General features: G+C 35.7%; 2 protein-coding genes across 2 annotated transcripts; both read left to right on the top strand.

The window, feature by feature from the left end:
• Nucleotides 1-1,483: 1,483 nt before the first annotated feature.
• LOC107021974 (receptor-like protein kinase ANXUR1) lies at nt 1,484-4,599 on the top strand. Its single transcript, XM_015222682.2, has one exon. It carries the CDS (start codon nt 1,697-1,699, stop codon nt 4,337-4,339), a length of 2,643 nt encoding a protein of 880 aa, XP_015078168.1. The 5' UTR covers nt 1,484-1,696; the 3' UTR covers nt 4,340-4,599.
• A 1,271-nt stretch (nt 4,600-5,870) lies between these two features.
• LOC107021908 (receptor-like protein kinase ANXUR1) lies at nt 5,871-8,976 on the top strand. The gene has a single exon (XM_015222621.2). The coding sequence runs from the start codon at nt 6,106-6,108 to the stop codon at nt 8,767-8,769; it is 2,664 nt and encodes an 887-aa protein (XP_015078107.1). The 5' UTR covers nt 5,871-6,105; the 3' UTR covers nt 8,770-8,976.
• The last annotated feature ends 2,591 nt before the right edge of the window (nt 8,977-11,567 follow it).

The raw sequence follows: 11,567 nt of genomic DNA, 5'->3' as shown, positions 1-11,567 counted from the left end.
TTTGGTGTTTTTTGAATTAGGACTGATCGAAGTTTTCTAATGATTGAAGCATTGACAAACATGAAAAGATAGGAAAGGACATGTTTGAGTTTTGGTCGAGGTAAATTGAACATGACAAAGAACTTGGTGGCATCTCCATTAATAAGACGTTCATCTCCATCTGTACCAAATTAACAGACCCATCATTAAAAAAAATATTTTTTTGATCTTATTTGACGAAACACTAAAAAAAAAAGAATTACCAGAAACAACAGTAAACCATTGTTGATAGATCTTATCATGTTCTTTTAAACATCAATTTACGGGGATTGATAGATCGTCGGATGCCTCCAGTCATCTGGTCTGTTGTATCAATGGCAGATTTGAGATTCGATCACTTCTGTAACCTTCATAACTATTCCATCACTTTTGTATTGCTCGTATCTAAAATCACTTTCCCATGATCCAGAATGTCTTAACAAGATCGAAATATTCATTTCGAATCTTCACAAAATTGCGTTTCAAGATTGTTCGAATCAAACTTTCACTGTTTTTTCTAAGAACAGTTTGAAATTCAAAAAAATTAATTCAGTTAGAGATTTATGAAGACTAATTATTTTAGAATTGTTAAACGTACGCGTGATCCGTGGGTTAATTATAATTACCTTTTTAACCCCTTTTTTTACGTAGTAACTGTTAACAACATTTAAAAGTTTAAGTATCCGTCCATTTGAATTAAAGTATCGATCTGCAATATTATATATCCGAAATAATATAAAAAAAGAAATTTTTGATAATCAGTGAAAGAGTAATTTGCCTAATTTTTACAAAAATTAATAATAATAATCTACAAAATTTATGTATCACATTATCTTTGATCATTTGATATGAAATGAATAAATGCACTAAAAAATGGTTTGTTTTGAGAAATAAGTGACTTATTAAATGAGACGCTAACATAATATTTAGACACCCCAATATTTATGATATTTCAAGCTAATTTTAACTAGTATAAATTTGTTGTCTCTCATCTGTTTCTAATAATATTTGCATTATAAAAACACATGATAAAAGAAGAGACGTCGTTTTCGTTTTAACATTATTAATTTTATATTTAGATGACAAATGCAATATTTATATACTCATAATATTTACATTACAATAACATATATACTGCAGTCACACAAGTGGAGTTTGAAGAGAGTAGTATGTACGAAATTTTAGTCATATCTTATGAAGATACCAAATGTTGTTTTAAATTCATCATGATCTCATTTGTATTACTCTAATAAATTGCTTCTTTGTGAATAAATTATTTGTATTAAATATGAAAGAATTATTGATTATATATAGAGGATATTGCGAATAGTACTCAAGGCCAATATTTTCTCTTGAGGTTCTCATTAGCTTAGGAAGCAAAATGAGTTCAGTAGACTTAAGGTCACAATATTCACTCCTATCCATTAATTCATAACTTCTTTAATAATGGCAAAACAAAAAGAAAAAGTTGAAAAATTTTCAACTTTTCTTCATTGTGGGTTATTTCCCAGCAATCCTATAGTTTGTTAGCTAAACACTTGTTTCATGGATGTCAAGAAATGACCTGCAGGTCTTTGTACCAAAAGCAAAGAAACCTCTCCAACCTTCACTTTGTATTGCGTAGGCGTACAGGATTGTTTATTATCCTGTACGCCTTTTTTACTTTCGTTTGTTAACCATGTTAACAAAATCCTACATTTTGTTACTAGTGATCTTATGTTACATTTCTTCGCTTCATGCTGCATTAAACAATGACCAAAACTCATTGTTCTTAGCATGTGGTTCTCAAAATGGTGGAGTTGATGAAGATATGATAAAATGGGAACCAGACACGAAGTATCTCGTGTCTGGTGATAAATCAGTCATGACGCAACCTGAATCCCCTGACCCTTTGGCTCCATCTGTTGTACCATATACAAATGCAAGGGTTTTTCAATCAGAATCTTCATATAATCTTCCTGTTACAAACCAAACAGCACATGTTATGCTTAGGCTTCGTTTCAACCCAACGCCTTATCCGAATTTCAATATTTCAAAATCATTTATGACTGTTTCTGCTGGTAAAGTAACATTGTTGAATAATTTCAGCGCGTATATAACTGCAGAAGCCTTGTCACAGAGTTGTATTACCAAAGAGTACTTATTGTCTCCTGTGGGTTCTCCAACTTTGGAGATTAAGATTAAGCCTTTTGGTGATTCATCATTTGCATTCATCAATGGAATTGAAATGATCACCGCGCCAGATATATTTTATGGTCCGGATCCTCTGATGGTTGGATTCACTACAAGTATTCAGAATTCTGTTACTCAACAAAGTATATCTGTAAAGGAAAACAATATGGAGTTAGCATATAGGCTCAATGTTGGTGGACAATACATTTCTCCGAAAAATGATTCAGGTGGGTTAATGAGAAGTTGGTATGAAGATACTCCCTACTTATATGGTGCTTCAATAGGCATCACTATGAGGAGCAACATGACAATTCAGTACGATAACATGCCATCATACGTTGCACCACTTGCTATCTATGAGAGCTGTAGATCGATGGGTTATGATTCAAACCTCAACAAGAACTATAACCTGACTTGGGTTTTCAATGTTGATCCCAATTTTATATATCTTGTGAGGCTTCACTGGTGTGATTTCAGCATCGATGCCACGAAATACAACTCTATGGTCTTTAATGTATATGTCAATGGACAAATTGCAGAAACAGAAGTCGATTTAGTTGCAATGACAAGTGGGAAAAAGAAAGTAGCAATCGTAAAAGATTATGTGACTCGTGTTGATGATAAAGAAGGAGGTCAGCTTTGGGTAGCAGTGCATCCATTAGTTCATGCATTAGGAGTTGGAAGTGAGATAGCTAATGCAATTGTAAATGGGATAGAGATATTTAAGATTGGCGGTGGAGATACGAGCTTGGCTGGAAGGAATCCTACAATGTCAGATTTAATGCAAAAATATCAAGAACAACACAGTAAAGAAGCTCCGGGGGCATTTGCTAATCAGAACAAATCACATAGTAATACTGTTATAATCAGTGGTGCTGCTGGTGGAGTTGCTGCATTTGGTCTAGCTGCTGTTTTGGTCTTTGTTGCTTTGAAGAGGAAAAAAAGATCCCCGGGAGCTGAACCAGGCATAACTAGTTGGCTGCCGATTCATGGGAACTCTCATTCTTCTGGTAGCAAATCAGCTTCTCGAAGAAGTGCTGGTAGCACAGCCATTTCATCAGATGCTGCTTCTAACTGCCGATATTTTTCACTAGCTGAGATCAAACAGGCCACTAAGAACTTCGACGAATCATATGTCATTGGAGTTGGTGGATTTGGAAAAGTGTACAAAGGAGTTATTGATGGTGACACGAAAGTTGCAATAAAAAGATCAAACCCATCTTCACAACAAGGGGTTAACGAATTTCAAACTGAAATTGAGTTGCTTTCAATGCTAAGGCATAGACATTTAGTGTCCCTAATCGGATTTTGTGAAGAGAATAATGAAATGGTCCTTGTCTATGACCACATGGCATACGGAACATTAAGAGAACATCTTTATAAAGGTAATAAAACTGTACTATCTTGGAAGCAAAGGTTGGAGATTTGTATTGGAGCAGCTAGAGGACTTCATTACCTTCATACAGGATCTAAATACACCATCATTCATAGGGATGTGAAAAGTACAAACATTTTGTTAAATGACAAGTGGGTTGCTAAGGTATCAGATTTTGGACTTTCAAAAACAGGTCCAAACATGAACCAGGGACATGTTTCAACAGTCGTAAAGGGTAGCTTTGGTTATTTGGATCCCGAATACTTCAGAAGACAACAATTGACTGAAAAATCAGATGTATACTCATTTGGGGTTGTCCTGTTTGAAGTATTGTGTGCAAGGCCAGCGCTTAATCCAACCCGTTCAAAAGAACAAGTTAGTCTTGCAGATTGGGCATTAGCTTGTCAAAGGAAAGGGAATTTAGAAGATATTATTGATCCACATTTGAAAGGTAAGATCAATCCTGAATGCTTGAAAAAATTTGCAGAAACAGCAGAGAAATGCTTAGCTGATAATGGTGTAGATCGTCCATCCATGGGCGATGTATTATGGAATCTTGAACATGCCTTGCAGTTAGAAGATAATCCAGACGGGGTAATATCAATTTCCGAGGCAACGGAAGACGTGGATCATGACAATGCTGATCAACACAATTTGATAGCAATGCATAGAAGCACTTTGAGCCTTGAAAGTGTTAATGGTACTGATAATAATAATAATAATAATAACAAAAATGATGTCTTTTCACAGATTGAGAGTCCAACAGCAAGGTAATAGCTTAACATAGACTGTTCTTTCTTATCATTTTCGTATGATGAGAGTAAGTATTTGTACAAATATTATACATACTCCTTATTGACTATATAAGGAATTTTATAGCAGGTTATTGAATAATGCTGCTATAGTGTATCTTTCGAGATATCACAACAAATTTTGTATCATTTGATGTATTTTAGACAAAGCCTTTTTTGTAACTCTCTTCATTCCAATTTATGTGACACTATTTTCTTGTTGGGATTGAATCCCCATGTGTATATATATATAACAATTTATGGATTGGATTTATTTCATTATTCATGGTCATTTCCCCTATCTTCTCTATAAAGAATGCCTACACTATGTGGTGTTGAACCAGAAGAAAATGACCATATTACAGCAGGAATTCTCTTTCCTCGATAGATCGACACCCCCTTCCCAACTAATCCAAAGGCCATTTAAAAGGGAAACACTAACTAACATGATTCTTTTTCATACTCAGATCTCGAAATTCATCCCACCATAATGCTTGTTGGTGGCAAAATGTTTTACTAGAGGAATACAATATTGAACTAACATCCATACTGAAATACTAGCTCTAAAAACAAGTTTACAATTGGCATCAAGAATACATGATATCCTCCTTAGCATGTGAAAGGAAAAAAGTTTAAAATATTTGTTCTTTGCAACATTTTCTCCATGATGTATTATTTAAAATAGGAAAAAGATTAAAATGGCATTCAAAAGTTGGATAAGAATAACTGTATACAAATTTACACACTCTCATCTTCCCAGTAAGCTCTTCACTCTAGTTTCCTAAATAGTTACTTGGAAATTACTCCCATTCAACGGCACCCAAGGGTGTGGCCTAGCTAGTTGACCACCACGAGGTTTCAAGTTCAATTTTCGACCTATAAAAGCACTAGACCTATTGTTGGTGGGAGATAACAAGTATGATATGGAGTTATAAAAAAAATTTACTCACATTCAACTCCACATCATTTGGAAGCACCAGACTTCAAATAGTATTTTCCTGATCGAAAATTTGCATTGCAAAAGACATAAAATCTTTATAAATACAAAATGTAGGAATACTAGATTTTTTGACAGAGACATAATATTTGATTCAAATATCACAAGGAAGGCTAAAAAGGAAGAGGAAGAAAACATACTTTGGTTGTTTGGTACTGAAACTATAGGACCAATTTAGTTCAAAGGTAATAGAGTAGAGATAGGTGTTACTTATAGTTGTTTCATGTTAGTTATTTTTTCAACTTATTTTTATAAAATAGATTGGTATGGTGATAAACTTAACAAACTTGTAGTTTTGTTTTAGCGTAAAAAAAAAAGAAAAACTAATAATGAGTTGATAAATTCATTTCCATCGATTTTCAAAGAAACATTTCTCAAAAGAAAAAAAGATCTCATTAACTTAGGAGAAAATGAATAACATTTACAATTTTTACTCCTAACCATTCATTCATAACTTCCAATTATCAGAATGATTGGTGTTTGTTCAATAAAAGCAAAAAAAGATAAACAAAAGAAGAAAATTTAAGAATGTAAAAACATTTCTAACAGTTTTTCAATTTTGTTTGTTTATTCCCATGCATCCTAATTGATTAAGCTAAAACCCTTTCAACAATGGATGCCTAGAAGGCAAGAAATGATCTCGTCTTCGCCATAAATCAAACACAAAAGATCAATCTCTCATTTTTATTGTTTCATAGGCGTACAGAAAACATTGCTTTCCTGTACGCCTTTTTTTCTTTTTTGTTAACACCATGTTAACAAAAACTCGTATTTTGCTACTCTTCATATGCCTTTCTTTATTTTCGCGATCATTACATGCTGCAGTAGGTGATCATGCCTCACTTTTCATAGCATGTGGTTCTGAAAATGGTGGAACAGATGAAGATGCTAGAAAATGGGAATCGGACGCGAAGTATCTCATATCAGGTGATAAATCAGTCATGACACAACCTCAATCCCCTGACCCCTCTGTTCCATCTGTTGTACCATATGTAAATGCAAGATTTTTTCAATCAGAATCTTCATATAACCTTCCTATTACAAATAGATCAGCTCATATTTTGCTTAGGCTTCATTTCTACCCGACTTCTTATTCTAATTTCAACGTTTCGAATTCATACATCTCTCTTTCTGCTGGTAAAGTTACGTTGTTGAATAATTTCAGCGCGTATATAACTGCACAAGCATGGTCACAAAATTACATTATTAAAGAATACATTTTGTATCCCGTGGATTCTCCAACTTTGGAGATCAAAATTAGTCCTGTTGGTAACTCATCACTTGCATTCATCAATGGAATTGAAATGATCAGCTCACCTGATTTATTTTACGGCCCTGATCCTGTGATGGCTGGGTTTAGTACTAATGAAGAACCGAATTCTTCTGGGGGCGGAGATGTTGTTTCTCAGCAAACTATATCTATAAGGGAAAATAATATGGAACTGATGTTTAGAGTCAATGTTGGTGGACAGTTCATTCCTCCGAAAAATGATTCAGGCGGGTTAATGAGGAGTTGGTATGAAGATACTCCCTATGTATATGGCGGTTCAGGTGTTGGTATTGCTATGAGCACCAATCTGACAATTCCTTATGCTGACTTACCACCATATATTGCACCCCTAGCTGTGTACGATAGTTGTAGATCGATGGGTTTTGAGTCGAATATCAACATAAATTACAACCTTACTTGGGTTTTCAGTGTTGATGCAAACTTTTCGTATCTTGTGAGGTTTCACTGGTGTGACTTCATTGTCGATTCCACTAAGGTCAATTCGTTAGTCTTTAATGTATATATAAACGGACAAATCGCAGAAACTGGAGTCGATTTAGTTGCAATGCAACATGGGGAAAAGGCAATTCCTTTAGTAAAAGACTATGTGACTCATGTTGAAGATAAAGAAGGAGATGATCTGCTTTTGATAGCAGTGCATCCATCAGGAGATAATGCTGATTTAGCTAATGCTATTGTAAATGGACTAGAAATATTTAAGATCAACGGTGGACACACGAGCTTGGCAGGTCAGAATCCTACACTGTCAGATTTAATGATGAAGTATCAGGAAGAACACAGTAAAGAAGAAGCTCCGCGGGGATTCACTGATCAGGACAAATCACATAGTCATACTGCTATAATCAGTGGTGCTGCTGGTGGAGTTGCTGCTGCATTTGGTCTAGCTGCTGTTTTAGTCTTTGTTGCTTTGAAGAGGAAAAGAAAATCCCTAGGAGGTGAATCAGGCACGACTAGTTGGCTACCGATTTATGGAAACTCTCATTCTTCCTCTAGCAAATCAGCTTCCGGAAGAAGTGGTAGTGGTAGCACAACCATTTCATCAGATGCTGCTAGTAACTGCCGATACTTTTCACTTGCTGAGATCAAACAAGCTACTAAAAACTTCGACGAATCATATGTCATTGGAGTTGGTGGATTTGGAAAGGTATACAAAGGAGTTATCGATGGTGACACGAAAGTTGCAATCAAAAGATCAAATCCATCTTCAGAACAAGGAGTCAATGAATTCCAGACTGAAATTGAGATGCTCTCAAAGCTAAGGCATCGACATTTAGTGTCCTTGATCGGATTTTGTGAAGAGAACAATGAAATGGTCCTTGTTTATGACCACATGGCACATGGAACATTAAGGGAGCATCTTTACAAAGGTAACAAAACTATACTATCTTGGAAGCAAAGGTTGGAGATTTGTATTGGATCAGCCAGAGGACTTCATTACCTTCACACAGGAGCTAAATACACTATTATACATAGAGATGTGAAAAGTACAAACATTTTGTTAAATGACAAATGGGTTGCTAAGGTTTCAGATTTTGGACTTTCCAAAACAGGTCCAAACATGAACCAAGGACATGTTTCAACAGTCGTAAAGGGTAGCTTCGGGTATTTAGATCCTGAATACTTCAGAAGACAACAATTGACTGAAAAATCAGATGTGTACTCATATGGTGTTGTCCTATTTGAAGTACTGTGTGCAAGGCCAGCTCTTAACTCAAATCTTCCGAAAGAACAAGTTAGTCTTGCAGATTGGGCATTAGCTTGTCAAAGGAAAGGGAATTTAGAAGATATTATTGATCCACATTTGAAAGGCAAGATCAATCCTGAATGCTTGAAAAAATTTGCAGAAACAGCTGAGAAATGCTTAGCTGATAATGGTATAAATCGTCCGTCCATGGGTGATGTGTTATGGAATCTTGAATATGCCCTTCAGCTACAAGAAAATCCAGATGGTATTTTATCAACTTCCGAGGCAACGAAACAGGTTGATCATGACAATGCTGATCAACACAGTTTGATAGCTATGCATAGAAGCACTTTGAGCCTTGAAAGTGAAAATGAAAATGAAAATGCTGATGGTAAAACAGATGATGTCTTTTCACAGATTGTGAGTCCAACAGGAAGGTAATAGAAAATATATATACAAAACTGTACATTTCACTATATATATTATGTATCAACTATATATATTTTAAAAAAAAATCTAAGGAGCATAGCTAGCGCACGGTTGATTCCTTTGTGTCACATTTAAGTATTTGTAAATTTGAATAAGTATATTTAAGCATATAATATAACAAAAATGTATTGTACTTTTGTAGTGTGTTTGGACAAACTATGTAGTCTTTAGATATAGTTTGCATGCTATTTTCTATTTCCAACTGAACTTATTGCTTAATATGAACTGTTGGGAATAAATCCGTAACAGAAATAATATTTGCGGTAATAAAGGCAACAAATGCGGAACACAACAATATAATACGGTTAATCAACGAGAATAAAAGAGAAATAATGACACCAAGATTTAACGTGGAAACCCTCCTAAATAAGGGAAAAACCACGACCCGAGAGGAGCAACGAATATCACTATAGTAAGGATTTTACACTTGTATGTCTGAGTAAAACTCCAAAGACCACTACACATTCAAAAGAAATAACACTCTTTTGATTTTTCCACCTCACTACAATACCGCTCACACTCTCTATTTTTCCTCACAGATTATTTTCTTCTGTGATGCCTCACTCTTCTTTTCTCTCCTTTGTAATTCTTTTTTTTTTTGGTGTATTTTGAAATGAGCAAGAGCTCTCTATTTATAGGAAAATCTACTCCTAATGATGTCACCAATGACATCACAAGAAACACAAGATTTCAACATTTTCACCTATGTAGAAATCTTGCTAAGATTTTAGTTGAAAAAAGAAATGGTGAGCTTTGAATTTTGTTGCAACATTTGTTGACTTTAACAATAATCAACAAACAAAATTCAACCATTTTTGCTATGTTTATCTACAATGGGTATGGACTCCACAAATCTCCCCCTCCAGACCCATTCACCCTGAAGGAGGTAGCTCTAGGTTTCTAGCTTGAGTACATGCCGACAAGTTCTTTGCATAGCTCAAACTTGTCCCTTGATACCACCTTGGTCAGCATATCTGAAGGGTTTTCACTAGTAGGGATCTTCATGACCTGCATAGATCCGTCCTCTATCTTTTCACGAATCCAGTGATATCTCACGTCAATATGCTTTGTCCTTGCATGGTACATGGTGTTCTTGCTCAGGTCTATTGCACTCTGACTGTCACAATAGACGACATACTCAATCTGATGCAATCCAAGTTCTTGAAGAAATCGTTTCAGCCATACCATCTCTTTGCCAGCTTCAGTAGCTGCAATATATTCTGCCTCAGTTGTAAAGAGTGCGACACACTTCTGCAACTTTGATTGCCATGATATAGCTCCCCCTGAAAATGTAAACAAATATCCAGTAGTGGATTTTCTATTATCGAGGTCACCTGCCATATCAGCATCAGTATAGCCCTTCAAGATTGGATAAGATCCTTTAAAACACAGGCAATCTCTTGTGGTACCTCTTAGATACCTGAGTATCTATTTAACTGCCTCCCAGTGTTCTTTTCCAGGATTTTCAAGGAATCTGCTAACAACACCAACTGCATGAGCAATATCAGGTCTTGTACACACCATCGCATACATCAAACTCCCCACTGCTGAAGAATAAGGAACTTTAGCCATTCCCTCTTTCTCCTCTTTTGTTGTAGGACACATCTGTTTGCTCAACTTCAGATGACTCGCAAGAGGCGTGCTAACAGGTTTAGCACTCTTCATGTTGAAGCGTTCTAGTACACGTTCAATGTACTTCTCTTGAGATAGCCACAACTTTCTTTTTGTTCGTTCTCGAACAATCTTCATCCCTAGAATTTGTTGTGCTGGGCCCAAGTCTTTCATGTCAAATGACTTGGACAAATCTTTCTTCAATTTTGCAATCAGCTCTTTGTCTTGTCCTACAATTAACATGTCATCCACATATAACAACAAAATAATAAAATTGTTGTCAGAAAATCTTTTGAAGTATACACATGGATCAGAATAGGTCTTTGTGTACGTTTGACTTTTCATGAAAGAGTCAAACTTTTTGTACCATTGCCTTGGGGCCTGTTTCAACCCATAAAGACTCTTATTCAATTTGCACACCATGTGTTTCTTTCCAGATACTTCAAATCCCTCTGGTTGCTCCATATAAATCTCTTCTTCCAAATCTCCGTGAAGAAATGCAGTTTTCACGTCCAATTGCTCCACTTCAAGATCTAGACTAGCTGCTATGCTCAAAATAGTTCGAATAGAAGTCATTTTGACAACAGGTGAAAAAATTTCATCAAAATCAATACCTTTCTTTTGTTCGAAGCCTTTTACAACCAATCGAGCTTTGTACCTCACCAACTTGCCATTTCCATCTTTCTTGAGTTTAAAGACCCACTTGCACTTAAGTGGTCTTTTTCCTTTTGGAAGTTCAACTAGCTGGTATGTGCCATTTTTCTGTAGAGATCCCATCTCTTCGTGCATGGCTTTCATCCATTGGCTCTTTTCTGGATGAGACAACACCTCCTTAAGACTTTCTGGCTCACCTTCATCATTGATAAGGACATACTCTGAGGAAGGGTATTTGGTTGATTCTACCCTTTGTCTTTCTGATCTCCTCAGAGGTTGAGATTGTTCTTCTTCTGGGTACTCCATTTGCTCGGTATTATCACCAAGTTGCTCCCCCTGCTCAACAATCTCATCAGGTTGCTCTTCATGCTCAGCAACTTCATCAATCATACTTTCTGCACTTATGGGATGGTTAGAAGAAGAAGGAATGGTAACAAGATTAGGAACTATACCATTCTTTTTCTTGGCCTTCTCGGATAGATCAT

Source organism: Solanum pennellii, chromosome 6, assembly GCF_001406875.1.
Source record: "Solanum pennellii chromosome 6, SPENNV200".
NCBI classification, from domain to species: Eukaryota; Viridiplantae; Streptophyta; class Magnoliopsida; order Solanales; family Solanaceae; genus Solanum; species Solanum pennellii.
Note: the sequence above shows the minus strand (reverse complement) of the source record. Positions and strands in the feature narration are given on the sequence as shown.

Bases quoted from the DNA above. Each gene is read 5' to 3' on its own strand.
- LOC107021974 (XM_015222682.2), top strand. From the start codon at position 1,697: ATGTTAACAAAATCCTACATTTTGTTACTAGTGATCTTATGTTACATT.
- LOC107021908 (XM_015222621.2), top strand. From the start codon at position 6,106: ATGTTAACAAAAACTCGTATTTTGCTACTCTTCATATGCCTTTCTTTA.